The sequence below is a fragment of the Salvelinus namaycush genome, chromosome 39 (assembly GCF_016432855.1).
Source record: "Salvelinus namaycush isolate Seneca chromosome 39, SaNama_1.0, whole genome shotgun sequence".
NCBI lineage: Eukaryota > Metazoa > Chordata > Actinopteri > Salmoniformes > Salmonidae > Salvelinus > Salvelinus namaycush.
In genome coordinates, this window is record NC_052345.1 from 5,791,915 (window position 1) to 5,813,507 (window position 21,593).

Sequence of the window (21,593 nt, forward strand, 5' to 3'; positions counted from 1 at the left end):
AAGGTGATTTTGCATAATTTGACAGTTTTTCATCTTTCATATGGACTATGTTCTCTATATATCATTGAAACCTGCATAGTACGTGTGTATACTGGTTTTGTATGTACAGGATAATATCAGTACACCGAGAAACAACTTTCAAAAACCCTACAATATATTTGATTGCGTCCCCGTGTGCACACTAGATCTTTTCATTTATGAGTTAAACTTAAAATGATTGTGGATGGATTATGTTCAACATAAAGACAGACAGTTGGAAGAATGATACGAATGTTCATGAACGTGGATTGTAGGTGATTACGGGGTGATTTCCGCGCCAAAATAAATTGAATCGGAATTCAATTTCTTTTGGCACTAAAATGACTCCATAAAAGGAGTCCGCCACTTCAATCAGTTTAACAAGACATGGAAATGAAAAATAAAGCTCCCGTTTCTTAAAATACAGTTTTATTTTGTGAATTTACACTGATTAGCAACACATCTGAAAGCAACTCCATTATAGAAGAACCATTTCTAATAGGATTTTTGTTCACAGGTCACAGGGAGGGAGGGCGTGGCTCATTACTTCCATGCTAAAGCGATCCTTTCTTTTTTTATAAACAGAAACAAAATGGTGGACAGAGGCATTAGTTAGTAAAACAAAGGTGCAAATGGTCGGTAGATGGGAGAGAAAAGTAAATAAAAGAACACAAATGCAAATTCAATTAATCTGAGAGCGGTTTGTAAATGCTCGTACTGTAAATGGTTAATAAGGAAGGAGAAACCTAGTACTTGGTAAACGGAAAAAACTGAACTGAAAATCTGTCTGATATAAATGGAAAGATGAAAAATAAGAACTGTGTCAAAAAGGAGAAATGGTATGAAAAAAAAAGGGTACAATTGTGAGTAATTCTAAAAACATGGTGTGTTGATGTCATAGTTCTCCCTAAAACCCCACCCCACACATACACTTTTACATTTTCTAAAACTCACACACCTCAGCCCTTTTTCCAGCTGTTCATGTAACTGTGAGACAGATGATAGGGCTATTTACACAGCTAAAGATGTGCCCTTCTCCTTCCCTCCTTTCATCCCTCTCTCCTTCTCTCGCTCCATCCCACTCTCCTTCTCTCGCTCCATCCCCCTCTCCTTCTCTCGCTCCATCCCCCTCTCCTCTCGCTCCATCCCACTCTCCTTCACTCCTTTCATCCCTCTCTCAATGTTCCAAATCCAATAGTTCACATTGCTAGCTGGGATATTGGTACATCTGTATATTAACTGTATTACTCTGTGTCTATATGCCACTTAGTCATCACTCTTCCATGATTTATATCTTCTAGAGAAATAACACGAGTTCCAGTTTCCACAACCGACAACGTCGTGAAAGGAGCTGTTGAGATGCAAATAAAGAGAGAAACTAAAAAGAGAGGCTAGAGGCTACGCAAACAACGTCTAGACAACTATGAGCTGTCAAAGTGGTCTTATGAGCAGTCATAGGCATGACATAAGGGTGACTTAGGCCTAATGACAATCCAGGGAGCACTCTTGCTAAATTTGACGCCCGGGTGCGGGCAGGATAAGATTCTCAACCCTTGTCTCATGATTTAAAATATAGGAGAAAAATATAGTATAAGGCTTAAAAAAAAGTCACACACAAAATACACACCATAGCAACAACGGCGCCAGTTCCACGCTCAAGGCCCATGATTTTATAACTGAAGATACTTTTTGTATATTGGGACCTGTTTTATTTATTTTCTGGTTTTTAACTGAGAAATCATATTTTTTCAAGCGTGACACAAATCTATATATTTTTCTTCTGAAACAACTCTCCACAACCTAAAGTGTATCTTCCGTACTCTGCTCCTGCTATCTACTTTCTTGCTTCTATAGATTCTATTGGTTCTCTGCTTCTAGAATCTCCTTCATAGTAGAAACCACCTGCAACTACATTGTGTTAAGAGTCCTACCACAGTAAAAGTGCAGCACAATAAAATACAAAATATATAGTTAAAAATCTATACCCAACATATCCAGTTTACATATATCTCAGTTATATAGTCTTTTTGTAATCTGAACAAGAATATAATTTGAGAGAAACCTGCAGGCAACACTAGAGCAACGTAGTCAGACATATAAATTCAGATTCTTGCAAAAACATGCGTAACATCTTGTATTTCTCTGTAAAAGTATAGAAATGAGCACAAAACTGAGTGAGATGACTACTACCAAACTGTGTTCAATTAAAAAAACTAAAATGTAATCTTATTTATTGAGATGACATGTTTTTATGATCTAAATGAGATTAAAAAGTATATAAATGATGATTCGTCACTAAAACGTGATTGTTTTTTTACTCCTTTTAGTTTGGCAAAATAAAAATGAAATTATTAAGAGGACAATAAAAAATGAGATGTGAGTTTAGAGTGAATCAACAGCGGTGAACAACTGAGATGAAGGTCGGAGGTCGACTAGAAGAGAGCTAGGTAATGTAAATATAGATTCACTTTTAACAGAAGGTGAGAGGAGGAGGAGGAAGAGGAGCAACAAAAAGAGGGATGAAAGAGAAAAACGAAGCGAGAGGCAGAGAGAGAAAGAGAAAACAAGAAGCAGGAGTGAAAGAAAGAAAAGGTGTAAATTTAAAGCCATCTCAAACCAGCTTTCCAGTCGGACTATTACTTTGTGGCCTCTGATTTCAGTCCTCTATGTATTGAAGAAGCAGACCTCATATGAGAAGAAAATCTAAGCGAAAAGAACATGGTGGTTGTTATGGTTACAATAAGGGCGTAAAGCGTTTCCGTACGCTAGCTAGTCACCATATTGTGCAGTTTAATAATACCACTGATGCATATCTAGACCCGCCAGTGTTGGCTGGAGATTATGAAGCAAGGAATACGATTGGCTGTTTCTAATTCCATAATCAACCATTAGCCAATGGCAGAGAAGAAATGACATAATCAGCCAATGGCAGTGAATATTGAACATGGGGGAGGAGTCAGTTTTCCAGAATCAGTTGTTGCAGCTTTATCATTTTAATCCTCGCCTTCCCAAATCAATAAGCCTTCACTTCCAGGCAGAGGAAGAGAATCCTCAACTCAATTCATCACTTTTCGCGCAAGTCTAAAAAATGTTAACTTAAAAGAACAATTTGTTAAAAAACACAATTAAAATAAAATATATTTATTTTAAATGACAAGAGGACACTGACAAAAACAAAAATAAAAACATACAAAAAAATAGGGGTCCCCTCTCTTCTTAAACTGTATATAGGCTTTAATATCACTCCCTCCATCTCTCTTTCTCTAGACCTCCATTTTCTCTTTCTTTTTGTTCTTCTTGAGGAAGGAGGGAGTGCGGAACTTCTTCTTCTTCTTGTTGGGGGACTTGGAGGGCGAGCTCTCGGGGGACAGGGCGGAGTCTTCGATCTTCTCGCCGGTGCGGACCTTGACCTCAATGCTCTCCACGCTGGTGGTCAGCTGACTGACCCGTTTGCTCAGCTCGTCATTCACCTCATGGTCGCCGCCGTCCTTGCCGTTCTGCATCGTGTGGTTCTCTGGAAAGAGCAGGGGACAGGGGTCAGAGGTCAGACAGGGTAGACCACCACCAACCACAACAACAATAAAGCTGATTCTGTGTCTGCTACAGACCTGTATACTATGTTGTTTGACCACAAAATATGTTCAGGTGCTACTACGAATAACTTTTCCAAATTCCCAGGTTTTCCAGAAATCCTGGTTGGAAGACACTGGAATCAGGAAGGAATAACCAGGGAATCAGGAAGGAATAACCAGGGAATCAGGAAGGAATAACCAGGGAACCAGGAAGGAATAACCAGGGAACCAGGAAGGAATAACCAGGGAATCAGGAAGGAATAACCAGGGAATCAGGAAGGAATAACCAGGGAATCAGGAAGGAATAACCAGGGAATCAGGAAGGAATAACCAGGGAATCAGGAAGGAATAACCAGGGAATCAGGAAGGAATAACCAGGGAACCAGGAAGGAATAACCAGGGAATCAGGAAGGAATAACCAGGGAATCTGGGAATCCTCCAACCGGGATTTCTGTAAAACCTGGGAATTTGGGGGAAATTGCAACCCTCGGTGCCTAATTTACCAGGAACCAAGAGCAACCTTGGAGAGGGTGTCAACTGATGTCACCTACCCTCTCTGAAATCTGTCAGTACAGCTGGTGCCTGTTAACTAATCAACACAAGTTCAATGATCACCCTTTTCAATAGAGTGCATTTCACAGCCAATGTTAATGTGACCGTGACTATGTACTGTACAGGGATCCAGTTACCACACCAAGAGTGTTCTTACAAGCACTGTTCTACCACAAGAGAATTTCAATGTACTACAATGAACCAAAGCGTGACATCACAAGAGGTTGCTGAGCAACAATCGACCCGACTTGGCCCCCACAGGAGAAGAACTGGTTGACTTAAGTCAAAAACGGTGTCACGAATTGTGTCACACGCACACACACACACACGGAGCAGTTTGCTGTGGGGAGCTGTGTTGATGGCTACTCTAGTGTTCTGTAGTTACGTGGTGTTGGTGTTTGTTGTTCAAAGGGACAGGAAGTAGTTACTACAGGAAGTAAAACTGAGTCATTGTTAATGATTAAGAGGAAGAAAGACCCTATAGAATTGGCACTGATTAAACATAGTAAAGTTGATTTCACAATGTAGTAGGTTTCCATATAACTTTGTTATTATATCTATTATCTATTATAACATTTGAGGAACCTAAGGAATGTAGAATGTGTTTTTGACATAATAAAACACCGCACAACCTTAGTAAAAACCTGTTCTGTTGAAACGCACACAAACAAACACATTTCACAAGGTTCTCTCTGTGTGATACCTTGTTTAGCTGGAGTTATTTGCGGGGACTGAGTTTGGGACAGAGACTGAGAGAGAGTGGAAGCATCGTTGGAGGTTAGGTCGTGCTCGTCATCTGCAGGAGTGGGTGAGGGTTTGGGATGAGGGTTGAAGAGGTGGGAGTAAGGGGTCAGGGGGTGAGGAGGGGGAGAGGGTTTGGGATGAGGGTTGAAGAGGTTGGAGTAAGGGGTCAGGGGGTGAGGAGGGGGAGGGGGTTTGGGATGAGGGTTGAAGAGGTTGGAGTAAGGGGTCAGGGGGTGAGGACGGGGAGAGGGTTTGGGATGAGGGTTGAAGAGGTTGGAGTAAGGGGTCAGGGGGTGAGGACGGGGAGAGGGTTTGGGATGAGGGTTGAAGGGGTGGGAGTAAGGGGTCAGGGGGTGAGGACGGGGAGAGGGTTTGGGATGAGGGTTGAAGAGGTGGGAGTAAGGGGTCAGGGGGTGAGGAGGGGGAGAGGGTTTGGGATGAGGGTTGAAGAGGTTGGAGTAAGGGGTCAGGGGGTGAGGACGGGGAGAGGGTGAGGGATGAGGGTTGAAGAGGTTGGAGTAAGGGGTCAGGGGGTGAGGACGGGGAGAGGGTTTGGGATGAGGGTTGAAGAGGTTGGAGTAAGGGGTCAGGGGGTGAGGACGGGGAGAGGGTGAGGGATGAGGGTTGAAGAGGTGGGAGTAAGGGGTCAGGGGGTGAGGAGGGGGAGAGGGTTTGGGATGAGGGTTGAAGAGGTGGGAGTAAGGGGTCAGGGGGTGAGGGTTTGGGATGAGGGTTGAAGGGGTGGGAGTAAGGGGTCAGGGGGTGAGGAGGGGGAGAGGGTTTGGGATGAGGGTTGAAGAGGTTGGAGTAAGGGGTCAGGGGGTGAGGACGGGGAGAGGGTGAGGGATGAGGGTTGAAGAGGTGGGAGTAAGGGGTCAGGGGGGGAGGAGGGGGAGAGGGTGAGGGATGAGGGTTGAAGGGGTGGGAGTAAGGGGTCAGGGGGTGAGGAGGGGGAGAGGGTTTGGGATGAGGGTTGAAGGGGTGGGAGTAAGGGGTCAGGGGGTGAGAGGGTTTGGGATGAGGGTTGAAGAGGTGGGAGTAAGGGGTCAGGGGGTGAGAGGGTGAGGGATGAGGGTTGAGAGTAAGGGGTCAGGGGGTGAGAGGGTTTGGGATGAGGGTTGAAGAGGTGGGAGTAAGGGGTCAGGGGGTGAGAGGGTTTGGGATGAGGGTTGAAGAGGTGGGAGTAAGGGGTCAGGGGGTGAGGACGGGGAGAGGGTTTGGGTTGAGGGGTAAGGGTGAGGGAGTGGGTTGGTAGGAGTAGGGTTGGGGGGGTGAGAGAGGGAAGTGAGGGTTTGGGGGGGGGGTGAGAGATTAGTGTTGACACACATGTTAGAGGCAAGACAGCACAAACAGATCTGGGACCAGGCTACGTTGGGGTACATGGAACGTAGTGGTCGTACAGTACCTCCAGTACATACTGTGAGGAATCTAAGGGGTTAACGTGGTTCATTTAACCACCAGGTCATTCATCTGGCCATTACTAATACTATTAGTTTATAAGTATACATCAATCCAGTGCCATTCCAAAACCCATTCATTATCACAGTGGAGTTATAGCATTACAGACAAACAGTCATTCTTCAGACTATCAACATCATAGTATACATAACAGCACATAGTATTACTGTGAGCACGGACATGCAGAAGAACATTCTAGAAGGAGCATAAGAACATTCTATAAGGAGCATAATATGGAATCCAGATTGGACTGGTGTAGAGTAGGTGGGGATAGGGGGTGGATGGTGTCATGGCAACCGGGCCCACTCATACAGTGGGTGTGAAAACCTGCTGTGGGCCAGTCTGTCTGTTCTGTTGGCCGCCTTAGTCATAGGATGGAGGGATGGTTCCCTGCTGCACACACACGTTACGACAGGCAGGGGTTTTTCCATCTTGACTGCAAGATCAGGAACAACTCTCACTAAAAATGGTGTTGTGGCTTATAAAACGGGTTCGGAGACATCTGCAATCTGATTGGCTGAAATGGGGCTCCAAGCCATTGACAATTCCCTGTTATCGGACTGTCCATGGAAGTAGTAGCAGTTTCCACTGGAGTGGAATACTAATCATTTGACTTGTGTATAACATAGTAGGATAGATGACTGGTGTGTGTTTCTATGTGGTTCTGTATGGGTGTGTGTGTGTGTGTGTTTCTCTGTGGTTCTGTATGGGTGTGTGTGTGTGTGTGTGTTTCTCTGTGGTTCTATATGGGTGTGTGACTTCTCTGTGTGACTCTCTCTTACCACTCAGCCCCAGCTGTCTCTTCTCTATGTTCATCGTGTATTCGTCCATCTCTTTCTCAGACAGCTGACTGAAGGGGTTAGGAGGTAGAGGAACCATCTGGTCATCCTCTGATGCCACGTAGGGCTGGAGAGAGAGAGTGGAGGGAGAGAGAGAGGGAGGGAGAGAGAGAGTGGAGAGAGAGTGGAGAGAGAGTGGAGAGAGAGTGGAGAGAGAGAGAGTGGAGAGAGAGAGAGTGGAGAGAGAGAGTAGAAAGAGAGGGAGAGTGGAGAGAGAGAGAGTGGAGAGAGGAGAGGTGGAGAGAGGAGAGAGTGGAGAGAGGGAGAGGAGAGAGTGTGGAGAGAGTGGAGAGAGAGAGAGTGGAGAGAGAGTGGAGGGATAGGAGGGAGAGAGAGGAGAGGGAGAGGAGGGAGAGAGAGTGGAGAGAGGAGAGAGAGAGTGGAGAGAGAGGGAGAGGAGAGAGAGTGGAGAGAGAGAGAGAGAGTGGAGGGATAGGAGGGAGAGAGAGAGTGGAGAGAGGGAGAGTGGAGAGAGAGAGTAGAAAGAGAGGGAGAGTGGAGAGAGGAGAGAGTGGAGAGAGGGAGAGGAGAGAGTGTGGAGAGAGTGGAGAGAGAGAGAGAGTGGAGAGAGAGTGGAGGGATAGGAGGGAGAGAGAGGAGAGGGAGAGGAGAGGGAGAGGAGGGAGAGAGAGTGGAGAGAGAGAGAGAGGGATGGAGAGGAGGGAGAGAGAGAGGAGAGAGATTGGAGAGAGTGAGAGTGAAGTGAGAGAGAGAGGAGGGAGAGAGAGAGAGACAGAGGAGAGAGAGGAGGGAGAGAGAGGAGGGAGAGAGTGGAGGGAGAGAGTGGAGGGAGAGAGTGGAGGGAGAGAGAGAGAAAGGGAGAGATAGTGGAGGGAGAGAGAGAGAAAGGGAGAGATAGTGGAGAGAGAGTGGAGGGATAGGAGGGAGAGAGAGGAGAAGAAGAGGAGAGAGGAGAGGGAGAGAGAGAGAGAGAGATGGAGAGGAGGGAGAGAGAGATGGAGGGAGAGAGAGTGGAGGGGGAGAGAGACAGAGACAGAGGAGAGAGAGTGGAGGGAGAGAGAGAGAAAGGGAGAGAGAGTGGAGGGAGAGAGAGAGAAAGGGAGAGAGAGTGGAGAGTGGAGAGAGAGTGGAGAGAGAGAGAGGAGAAAGAGTGGAGAGAGAGAGGAGAGAGAGAGAGAGAGAGTGGGAGAGGAGGAAGAGAGAGAGAGAGAGGAGGAAGAGAGAGAGAGAGAGGAGGAAGAGAGAGAGAGAGAGAGAGAGAGAGAGAGAGAGTGGAGAGAGAGAGTGGAGTTAACATAGGATCAGACATTAGACTCCCCAGACTTTTAACACGGACAGATACATTCCCAAGTTAGGACCAGAGTGAGTACACTAAGTCATGCCAGTTCATCGTAAACCACAACACACACTAACACACAATTCAATAGAAATGGGCATATCACACAAACACACTCCAATACTTTCAAATGACTTACCAACAACAATGATTAAGAGACACTGTCTAATATGAATGTTGTTCTGTCACAACCACATCTGAACATGCACAACACACATTGGGTGACATAAGGAAGTAGAAAAACCTTGGTCATTCATTGGTGGAGGGCACTATCATGCGTAAACAACTCAATTTCACTCGCACCTCCAAAAACACACAAACAGTGACGATGTGACCTAACAGGACACCAACTGAAAAGACAAACAGGTTAAAAAAATGCACTAACACTTCACACTGTAGTATTCAAAAAGCCTGTAGAGACATTACCTTTACACGGACCGGCTGATCCTTCAACACGACACACACACCATGTAGGGGAACAATATTTAATAAGTGATCAAATCTCACACTAATCAGTTTAATCTCAACTCTGATAACAGGCAGAGAGACCTGGATTGTGTTATTTCCTTGCTATGAGATGATGCCAACCACCAAAATGCTGCCAAGAAGATCCAAAAGGATTCAGTTATTCACCAAAGTTGGCACGTTGAAGGACGGATGTCATTACAGAATCCCAGAGCCATAGAGATGTGTACTTCTGGTTCTAAACAATACATTAGCCCCACCTACTGGTCAAGGTTGGCAAACGCAATAACAAATAGCTAAACCTATCTAGCCTGGATGATATGGATTACTTAGCAAAATCCTCAAGGATGCTCACAGCCTGCCGTATATACCCTATAATTCAAAAGACTGTCATATATTGAAATAAATATTGAAATGTAATGGGAACCACGTTAGTTGCTGTTTATGACACTGTTATGGCTGTATCACCAACAGGACTTCAGGCAAAGTGGCAACAGATATATTGGTTTGTCAGAGTTGCCACTCACCATTCGAGGTTCGTCCAATGGGATGCCTGCCAGGTGGTGAGAGCGAGGTCCGGACGTCATCATGTCGAATCTGTTCTGCTCTCTGATCTGTGATAAGACATAAGTGACATCACTTACAGCTACACAACCAGGAAGTGCATGGTAAGGATTGTGGTTCTGATAGGACGGTGGAAGGCAGAGAAGGAGCTGACAGAGAGGAGTTAAGTTGAAGTTGGCCTTCGTGATCCAGGGTCAGTTTTGCCTTTCCCCTACTGATGTTTATGGTTAAGATGTATGGAGGGTAGCTGATCCTAGATCTGTGACTTACTCGGTTTCTCCTCTCCAGCACCTCGCTAGGGTTGGTGTTCATTGGGACAAACTGGTTGGGGTCCTCGATGCGGATCGGAGTACCGCTGCTGTTACCACCTTCCTCAGACTTCATCCACTGTAGAGATCAGACATGCATCAATCAGCATACACCAATCAGACATGCATCAATCAGCATACACCAATCAGACATGCATCAATCAGCATACACCAATCAGACATGCATCAATCAGACATACACCAATCAGACAGTCCAATCAGACATACACCAATCAGACATAGTCCAATCAGACATGCATCAATCAGACATGCATCAATCAGACATGCATCAATCAGACATACACCAATCAGACATACACCAATCAGACATACACCAATCAGACATACACCAATCAGACATAGTCCAATCAGACATACACCAATCAGACATACACCAATCAGACATACACCAATCAGCATACACCAATCAGACATACACCAATCAGACATACACCAATCAGACATACACCAATCAGACATAGACCAATCAGCCATACACCAATCAGCCATAGTCCAATCAGCCATAGTCCAATCAGACATAGTCCAATCAGACATGCACCAATCAGCCATGCACCAATCAGCCATGCACCAATCAGCCATGCACCAATCAGCCATGCACCAATCAGCCATACACCAATCAGACATACACCAATCAGACATAGTCCAATCAGACATACACCAATCAGCCATACACCAATCAGCCATACACCAATCAGACATAGTCCAATCAGACATAGTCCAATCAGACATAGTCCAATCAGACATACACCAATCAGACATACACCAATCAGCATACACCAATCAGCATACACCAATCAGACATACACCAATCAGCATACACCAATCAGACATACACCAATCAGCCATACACCAATCAGCATACACCAATCAGCATACACCAATCAGCATACACCAATCAGACATACACCAATCAGCCATACACCAATCAGACATAGTCCAATCAGACATAGTCCAATCAGACATAGTCCAATCAGACATGCACCAATCAGACATGCACCAATCAGACATACACCAATCAGCATACACCAATCAGCATACACCAATCAGACATACACCAATCAGCCATACACCAATCAGACATAGTCCAATCAGACATAGTCCAATCAGACATAGTCCAATCAGACATGCACCAATCAGACATGCACCAATCAGACATACACCAATCAGCATACACCAATCAGCATACACCAATCAGACATACACCAATCAGACATACACCAATCAGCATACACCAATCAGCATACACCAATCAGCATACACCAATCAGACATACACCAATCAGCCATACACCAATCAGACATAGTCCAATCAGACATAGTCCAATCAGACATAGTCCAATCAGACATGCACCAATCAGACATGCACCAATCAGACATACACCAATCAGCATACACCAATCAGCATACACCAATCAGACATACACCAATCAGCCATACACCAATCAGACATAGTCCAATCAGACATAGTCCAATCAGACATAGTCCAATCAGACATGCACCAATCAGACATGCACCAATCAGACATACACCAATCAGCATACACCAATCAGCATACACCAATCAGACATACACCAATCAGACATACACCAATCAGACATACACCAATCAGACATACACCAATCAGACATACACCAATCAGACATAGACCAATCTGTCTAGTTCATCTGGGAAAGGGAAAGGCAGCCCAATTCTGATATTTTTTTCAGAAATTGCTTTTGACCAATCAGAGCAGCTCTGAAAAAGATCTGATGTGAAAAGATCGGAAGTGATTGATCAAAAGACTGATTAGTGGAAAAATTGGGCTGCCTGTGTAAACGTAGCCAAGGTGAACTTGCTGGTATTCCTTTCTGAGTCATTATATGTGGTAATATCACAAAGATGTCATTCTCTAACATACCAGGAGAGGGCAGTGTAATATAAGGTTTCACCAGAATGTGTATCAGAGAATGTCAGATTGGCTCTAGACTAGCAACTGAGCTAGTCAGGACTAAGACCTGCACAACACAATGTGTAGACATGAACAGGGAGCTCTGTTTCATCAACACTGACCATATGTGTGTGTGTGTGTGTGTGTGTGTCTGACCATGGTCCTGGTGTGTTTATAGTGTGTTAACCCTCCCTACAGTATGAGTACTGACCATGGTCCTGGTGTGTTCATATAGTGTGTTAACCCTCCCTACAGTATGAGTACTGACCATGGTCCTGGTGTGTTCATATAGAGTGTTAACCCTCCCTACAGTATGAGTACTGACCATGGTCCTGGTGTGTTTATATAGAGTGTTAACCCTACCTACAGTATGAGTACTGACCATGGTCCTGGTGTGTTTATATAGAGTGTTAACCCTCCCTACAGTATGAATACTGACCATGGTCCTGGTGTGGTCATATAGAGTGTTAACCCTCCCTACAGTATGAGTACTGACCATGGTCCTGGTGTGTTTATATAGAGTGTTAATCCTCCCTACAGTATGAGTACTGACCATGGTCCTGGTGCGTTTATATAGAGTGTTACCCCTCCCTACAGTATGAGTACTGACCATGGTCCTGGTGTGTTTATATAGAGTGTTACCCCTCCCTACAGTATGAGTACTGACCATGGTCCTGGTGTGTTTATATAGAGTGTTAACCCTCCCTACGGTATGAGTACTGACCATGGTCCTGGTGCGTTCATATAGAGTGTTAATCCTCCCTACGGTATGAGTACTGACCATGGTCCTGGTGCGTTCATATAGAGTGTTAACCCTCCCTACGGTATGAGTACTGACCATGGTCCTGGTGTGTTCATATAGAGCGTTAACCCTCCCTACAGTATGAGTACTGACCATGGTCCTGGTGTGTTCATATAGAGCGTTAACCCTCCCTACGGTATGAGTACTGACCATGGTCCTGGTGTGTTCATATAGAGTGTTAACCCTCCCTACAGTATGAGTACTGACCATGGTCCTGGTGTGTTCATATAGAGTGTTAACCCTCCCTACAGTAGGCGTACTGACCATGGTCCTGGTGTGTTCATATAGAGTGTTAACCCTCCCTACAGTAGGAGTACTGACCATGGTCCTGGTGTGTTCATATAGAGTGTTAACCCTCCCTACGGTATGAGTACTGACCATGGTCCTGGTGTGTTCATATAGAGTGTTAACCCTCCCTACGGTATGAGTACTGACCATGGTCCTGGTGTGTTCATATAGAGTGTTAACCCTCCCTATGGTATGAGTACTGACCATGGTCCTGGTGTGTTCATATAGAGTGTTAACCCTCCCTACAGTATGAGTACTGACCATGGTCCTGGTGTGTTTATATAGAGTGTTAACCCTCCCTACAGTATGAGTACTGACCATGGTCCTGGTGTGTTTATATAGAGTGTTAACCCTCCCTACAGTATGAGTACTGACCATGGTCCTGGTGCGTTTATAAAGAGTGTTACCCCTCCCTACAGTATGAGTACTGACCATGGTCCTGGTGTGTTCATATAGAGTGTTAACCCTCCCTACAGTATGAGTACTGACCATGGTCCTGGTGTGTTTATATAGAGTGTTAACCCTCCCTACAGTATGAGTACTGACTATGGTCCTGGTGTGTTCATATAGAGTGTTAACCCTCCCTACAGTATGAGTACTGACCATGGTCCTGGTGTGTTTATATAGAGTGTTAACCCTCCCTACAGTATGAGTACTGACCATGGTCCTGGTGTGTTTATATAGAGTGTTAACCCTCCCTACAGTATGAGTACTGACCATGGTCCTGGTGTGTTCATATAGAGTGTTAACCCTCCCTACAGTATGAGTACTGACCATGGTCCTGGTGTGTTCATATAGAGTGTTAACCCTCCCTACAGTATGAGTACTGACCATGGTCCTGGTGTGTTTATATAGAGTGTTAACCCTCCCTACAGTATGAGAACTGACCATGGTCCTGGTGTGTTCATATAGAGTGTTAACCCTCCCTACAGTATGAGTACTGACCATGGTCCTGGTGTGTTCATATAGAGTGTTAACCCTCCCTACAGTATGAGTACTGACCATGGTCCTGGTGTGTTCATATAGAGTGTTAACCCTCCCTACAGTATGAGTACTGACCATGGTCCTGGTGTGTTCATATAGAGTGTTAACCCTCCCTACAGTATGAGTACTGACCATGGTCCTGGTGCGTTCGTCCACGGCCGCCACGTTAACCTTCATATAACTGTTAGGGCTGTTGAGCCAGCGCGTCTTCTCCCGGGCCTGTCTCTGCTGGAGGAACTTAAACGGCAGCCGCGCGGCGCCCTCCTCCTCCTCGAACATGAACGCCGTCACCGTGGCCGGGATCTCCACGTCGGACTTGTGCCGAGGCTTCTCCCGAACGATGGGGTGGCGGTAAGCGTAGCCCGTCCGGTAGCCCTGTGGGGAAAAGGATACAGAAATCAATCAATCCACTAGACGTCATGGACATAGTGCGTTCAGTCCGGTAGCCCTGTGGGGAAAACAAACGACAGAAATGTCCATCTACAAACAGGATTCCGTTTTGTACAGTACTTATTTGTCACAAAGTTTCTAAGTCCCTAGAGAGGAAGATGAGGTAAAAGTGGGAGGAAAGAAGACTCTTTGGTAGTGGAACAAAATGTTTTCAAGCTTTTGATCTCCCTATTCATCTAGAGTTCATTTTCAATAGTGCAAGTTCTCTCTGTAGAATCTTCACTACATAGGAATGTAGTTCGTGTCTCTGTCCCACCCTTAATATTTGGACACAGCCCTGGACTCAAAACTATCGCCTCTGTCCACTAAGGAAAACGGAGAGAGAGAGCGAGCGAGAGCGAGAGAGGGACAGTCCGGCCACTATCCCATGATTCCTAGCTGTGGGAGAACGGAAAAACGATGATGTGTAGCCGGAGGGGTTCCTGGCATCCATGACAATGGAGTGTGTTCAGATACTTCCTGTCTCTTTCTCCCCCTCTCTCTTTATCCGTCTTTCTCCTCTCTGTCCCTCGCTCTCTCTCTCACCCTGTATAGCGCTCCTCTTCTCTATCCATGACTTAACTCTTAACTCTTTCTCATCCCTCTCTCTCTCTATATCTCTCGTCCTCCCTCCTTTTCATCGATACCAGACTATCCTGTCAGTGTCAATCACATATAGACTTTAACCAGGTGTTCGGAGACCAGACTCAACCTTTCAACTGGACTCAGGAAACACAGAATCAGAATCAGATGAGGTTCTTGGCATGGAGCTTCCTCTCCATATCAGAGGTATCTGCCGTGGTGTTGTGAAACATGTTATTTCGGTATATTCTGTACTATAAGAAATAGTATTTTTACGAGGTGTGAGACGAGACTATGTGATAGGAGCGGTCCCCTTCGGACAGCTACACAGACCGTTGAGTAATGACCCTCCAGATACACTACATAGAGGACAGAGGTGAGAAGAGAGTAGACAAGAAAAAGTTAGAGAAGAGAGACAAGAGAGGGAGGAGAGGAAAGAGAGGTGAAAAAGACAAATAGGAGAAGGCAAGAAAGAGGACACAAGGGAGAGAAGGGAGAGAGAGAGAAGGGAGAGAGAGAGAGAAGGGAGAGAGAGAGAAGGGAGAGAGAGAGAAGGGAGAGAGAGAGAAGGGAGAGAGAGAGAAGGGAGAGAGAGAGAAGGGAGAGAGAGAGAAGGGAGAGAGAGAGAAGGGAGAGAGAGAGAAGGGAGAGAGAGAGAAGGGAGAGAGAAGGGAGAGAGAAGGGAGAGAGAAGGGAGAGAGAGAGAGAAGGGAGAGAGAGAGAGAAGGGAGAGAGAAGGGAGAGAGTCTCTCTGCTATAAGCTCAGCAGTGTCTGATCCTTGAGGGATCAGGTGTTGTTATGAAGCCTCCCAGTCAGAGTTCCAGCAGGGCCCAGAGCATAGATCACTGACCCGGTCCCAAGTCTACAGGGCCCAGACCATAGATCACTGACCCGGTCCCAAGTCTACAGGGCCCAGACCATAGATCACTGACCCGGTCCCAAGTCTACAGGGCCCAGACCATAGATCACTGACCCGGTCCCAAGTCTACAGGGCCCAGACCATAGATCACTGACCCAGTCCCAAGTCTACAGGGACCAGACCATAGATCACTGACCCGGTCCCAAGTCTACAGGGCCCAGACCATAGATCACTGACCCAGTCCCAAGTCTACAGGGCCCAGACCATAGATCACTGACCCAGTCCCAAGTCTACAGGGCCCAGACCATAGATCACTGACCCAGTCCCAAGTCTACAGGGCCCAGACCATAGATCACTGACCCAGTCCCAAGTCTACAGGGACCAGTTCCAGCAGGGCCCAGCCCATAGATCACTGACCCGGTCCCAAGTCTACAGGGACCAGACCATAGATCACTGACCCGGTCCCAAGTCTACAGGGCCCAGACCATAGATCACTGACCCGGTCCCAAGTCTACAGGGCCCAGACCATAGATCACTGACCCAGTCCCAAGTCTACAGGGACCAGACCATAGATCACTGACCCGGTCCCAAGTCTACAGGGCCCAGACCATAGATCACTGACCCAGTCCCAAGTCTACACGGCCCAGACCATAGATCACTGACCCAGTCCCAAGTCTACAGGGCCCAGACCATAGATCACTGACCCAGTCCCAAGTCTACAGGGCCCAGACCATAGATCACTGACCCAGTCCCAAGTCTACAGGGACCAGTTCCAGCAGGGCCCAGCCCATAGATCACTGACCCGGTCCCAAGTCTACAGGGACCAGACCATAGATCACTGACCCGGTCCCAAGTCTACAGGGCCCAGACCATAGATCACTGACCCGGTCCCAAGTCTACAGGGCCCAGACCATAGATCACTGACCCAGTCCCAAGTCTACAGGGACCAGACCATAGATCACTGACCCGGTCCCAAGTCTACAGGGCCCAGACCATAGATCACTGACCCAGTCCCAAGTCTACAGGGCCCAGACCATAGATCACTGACCCAGTCCCAAGTCTACAGGGCCCAGACCATAGATCACTGACCCAGTCCCAAGTCTACAGGGCCCAGACCATAGATCACTGACCCAGTCCCAAGTCTACAGGGACCAGTTCCAGCAGGGCCCAGCCCATAGATCACTGACCCGGTCCCAAGTCTACAGGGACCAGACCATAGATCACTGACCCGGTCCCAAGTCTACAGGGACCAGTTCCAGCAGGGCCCAGCCCATAGATCACTGACCCAGTCCCAAGTCTACAGGGACCAGACCATAGATCACTGACCCGGTCCCAAGTCTACAGGGCCCAGACCATAGATCACTGACCCGGTCCCAAGTCTACAGGGCCCAGACCATAGATCACTGACCCAGTCCCAAGTCTACAGGGCCCAGACCATAGATCACTGACCCGGTCCCAAGTCTACAGGGCCCAGACCATAGATCAATGACCCGGTCCCACGTCTACAGGGACCAGTTCCAGCAGGGCCCAGCCCATAGATCACTGACCCGGTCCCAAGTCTACAGGGACCAGTTCCAGCAGGGCCCAGAGCATACATCAATGACCCGGTCCCACGTCTACAGGGACCAGACCATAGATCACTGACCCGGTCCCAAGTCTACAGGGACCAGACCATAGATCACTGACCCGGTCCCACGTCTACAGGGACCAGTTCCAGCAGGGCCCAGACCATAGATCACTGACCCGGACCCAAGTCTACATGGACCAGTTCCAGCAGGGCCCAGACCATAGATCACTGACCCGGTCCCAAGTCTACAGGGCCCAGACCATAGATCACTGACCCAGTCCCACGTCTACAGGGCCCAGACCATAGATCAATGACCCGGTCCCAAGTCTACAGGGACCAGCACAGCTGCACTGGATCAGTGATGTACTGTACTTTATCGATTGATAGATCCAGTTGATGACCCAGAAACAGTAATGACAGAGGAAATGAGGGCAGGATTGTACACTATATGTTGGATGCCAAGTCATTGTCCTTGAATTCTATTTCCCTGTTAGTTACACAAACTGGAGGTCAGAGGCAGGAGGGGGGCACCTGGGACAGGGCCAGCCCAGCAGGTCAACACATAGCCTGGGTAGCGTGGGTGGTAGCCCCGCTTCCTCCCATGACCTTGGTGGCTAGTGCCAACTGGACATATGGCATAGCTAGGAGTCACTGTCACAGCAAGGATATTATACAGTAATGTAGATTGCAGTGTGTGTGTGTGTGTGTGTGTGGAGGGGGGGATGGAGTGTGTGTGTAGCAGGGAAAGGAGAGTGTGTGTGTGTGTAGTGTGTGTGTGGGTAGTGTGTGTGTGTGTGTGTGTGTGTGTGTATCTGTGTAAACCACTCACCAGGTTATCCAGCATCCTCATGAGAGATTCAAACTCCAGCTCTCCCACCTTCCACTTGTGTGGACTTCCCATGTTGACAGACATTGCATCGGCCACCGCATGGGTCCGAGACTTATACTTCTCAGCATCTAACACAATCAGGTTGTCTACGCTGCCAGCACACGAGAACGCATTCACCTAGAGAGACAGAGAGAGACGGGGGAGAGAGAGAGAGAGACGGGGGAGAGAGAGAGGGGGAGACGGGGGAGAGAGAGAGGGGGAGACGGGGGAGAGAGAGAGAGAGAGACGGGGGAGAGAGAGAGAGAGAGACGGGGGAGAGAGAGAGGGGGAGACGGGGGAGCGAGAGAGAGACGGGGGAGACGGGGGAGAGAGAGACGGGGGAGAGAGAGAGAGACGGGGGAGAGAGAGAGGGGGAGACGGGGGAGCGAGAGAGAGACGGGGGAGCGAGAGACGGGTGAGAGAGAGACGAGTGAGAGAGAGACGGGGGAGAGAGAGAGGGAGAGACGGGGGAGAGAGAGAGGGAGAGACGGGGGAGAGAGAGAGGGAGAGACGGGGGAGAGAGAGACGGGGGAGCGAGAGACGGGTGAGAGAGATGGGGGAGCGAGAGACGGGTGAGACGGGGGAGAGAGAGAGGGAGAGACGGGGGAGAGAGAGAGGGAGAGACGGGGGAGAGAGAGAGGGAGAGACGGGGGAGAGAGAGAGGGAGAGACGGGGGAGCGAGAGACGGGGGAGAGAGAGACGGGGGAGAGAGAGACGGGGGAGAGAGAGACGGGGGAGAGAGAGACGGGGAGAGAGAGACGGGGAGAGAGAGACGGGGAGAGAGAGACGGGGGAGAGAGAGACGGGGAGAGAGAGACGGGGAGAGAGAGACGGAGAGAGAGAGACGGAGAGAGAGAGACGGAGAGAGAGAGACGGAGAGAGAGAGACGGGGAGAGAGAGACGGGGAGAGAGAGACGGGGAGAGAGAGACGGGGAGAGAGAGCGAGAGAGACAGATGGGGGGAGCGCGAGAGACAGATGGGGGGAGCGCGAGAGACAGATGGGGGGAGCGCGAGAGACAGATGGGGGGAGCGCGAGAGACAGATGGGGGGAGCGCGAGAGACAGATGGGGGGAGCGCGAGAGACAGATGGGGGAGCGAGAGAGACAGATGGGGGGAGCGCGAGAGACAGATGGGGGGAGCGCGAGAGACAGATGGGGGGAGCGCGAGAGACAGATGGGGGGAGCGAGAGAGACAGATGGGGGGAGCGAGAGAGACAGATGGGGGGAGCGCGAGAGACAGATGGGGGGAGCGAGAGAGACAGATGGGGGGAGCGAGAGAGACAGATGGGGGCGAGAGAGACAGATGGGGGAGCGAGAGAGACAGATGGGGGGAGCGAGAGAGACAGATGGGGGGAGCGAGAGAGACAGATGGGGGAGCGAGAGAGAGAGATGGGGGGAGCGAGAGAGAGAGATGGGGGGAGCGAGAGAGACAGATGGGGGGAGCGAGAGAGACAGATGGGGGGAGCGAGAGAGACAGATGGGGGGAGCGAGAGAGATGGGGGGAGCGAGAGAGAGATGGGGGGAGCGAGAGAGACAGATGGGGGGAGCGAGAGAGACAGATGGGGGGAGCGAGAGAGACAGATGGGGGGAGCGAGAGAGACAGATGGGGGGAGCGAGAGAGACAGATGGGGGGAGCGAGAGAGACAGATGGGGGGAGCGAGAGAGAATTTCTATTCAGAAAAGAGAGGCACAAAGTTCTATCTAGACAATTGAAAAATGTATTACAGTTATTATACAAGGTCACTTTTTTTTGCAATAGCCACACACACACACACACACACACACACACACACACACACACACACACACACACACACACACACACACACACACACACACACACACACACACACACACACACACACACACACACACACACACACACACACACACACACAAGCCTGATGTTAATCTTTAGATATTAAGCAGGCTTTGCTAGGTTGGATTAATGTTTTGTTTGGCTCTGAGGCCGAGATTCAAATAGGGATTTGGTGCACCTATTACAACAGGCAGGGACAACACCCACACACACACACCCCCCCCCACACCGTAATGTCTACCATATTTACAAACTGCACACACACACCCCCACACCGTAATGTCTACCATATTTACAAACTGCACACACACACCCCCACACCGTAATGTCTACCATATTTACAAACTGCATACACACACCCCCACACCGTAATGTCTACCATATTTACAAACTGCATACACACACCCCCACACCGTAATGTCTACCATATTTACAAACTGCATACACACACCCCCACACCGTAATGTCTACCATATTTACAAACTGCATACACACACCCCCACACCGTAATGTCTACCATATTTACAAACTGCATACACACACCCCCACACCGTAATGTCTACCATATTTACAAACTGCACACACACACCCCCACACCGTAATGTCTACCATATTTACAAACTGCACACACACACCCCCACACCGTAATGTCTACCATATTTACAAACTGCATACACACACCCCCACACCGTAATGTCTACCATATTTACAAACTGCATACACACACCCCCACACCGTAATGTCTACCATATTTACAAACTGCACACACACACCCCCACACCGTAATGTCTACCATATTTACAAACTGCATACACACACCCCCACACCGTAATGTCTACCATATTTACAAACTGCATACACACACCCCCACACCGTAATGTCTACCATATTTACAAACTGCATACACACACCCCCACACCGTAATGTCTACCATATTTACAAACTGCACACACACACCCCCACACCGTAATGTCTACCATATTTACAAACTGCACACACACACCCCCACACCGTAATGTCTACCATATTTACAAACTGCATACACACACTCCCACACCGTAATGTCTACCATATTTACAAACTGCATACACACACCCCCACACCGTAATGTCTACCATATTTACAAACTGCACACACACACACACCCCCACACCGTAATGTCTACCATATTTACAAACTGCATACACACACCCCCACACCGTAATGTCTACCATATTTACAAACTGCACACACACCCCCACACCGTAATGTCTACCATATTTACAAACTGCATACACACACCCCCACACCGTAATGTCTACCATATTTACAAACTGCATACACACACCCCCACACCGTAATGTCTACCATATTTACAAACTGCATACACACACCCCCACACCGTAATGTCTACCATATTTACAAACTGCACACACACACACACACCCACACCGTAATGTCTACCATATTTACAAACTGCACACACACACACACCCCCACACCGTAATGTCTACCATATTTACAAACTGCACACACACACACACCCCCACACCGTAATGTCTACCATATTTACAAACTGCACACACACACACACCCCCACACCGTAATGTCTACCATATTTACAAACTGCACACACACACACACCCCCACACC

The 21,593-nt window shown here is 48.0% G+C and overlaps 1 protein-coding gene across 3 annotated transcripts in view; it reads right to left on the reverse strand.

Annotated features, from left to right (window-relative positions):
- Positions 1-430: 430 nt before the first annotated feature.
- add3a (adducin 3 (gamma) a) overlaps positions 431-21,593 on the reverse strand; it is a 154,464-nt gene continuing 133,301 nt past the window's right edge. For 2 of the 3 annotated variants that reach the window (XM_038978855.1, XM_038978854.1), the window contains 7 exons: positions 18,106-18,282; positions 13,971-14,213; positions 9,780-9,896; positions 9,473-9,559; positions 7,127-7,250; positions 4,846-4,938; positions 431-3,532 (listed from right to left, as the gene is read on the reverse strand). In XM_038978855.1, the coding sequence (XP_038834783.1) occupies positions 3,282-3,532; positions 4,846-4,938; positions 7,127-7,250; positions 9,473-9,559; positions 9,780-9,896; positions 13,971-14,213; positions 18,106-18,282 (1,092 nt within the window). In that variant the 3' untranslated portion in view covers positions 431-3,281. The remainder of the gene's footprint in view (positions 3,533-4,845; positions 4,939-7,126; positions 7,251-9,472; positions 9,560-9,779; positions 9,897-13,970; positions 14,214-18,105; positions 18,283-21,593) is intronic. The other variant, XM_038978856.1, reaches the window with a different exon arrangement.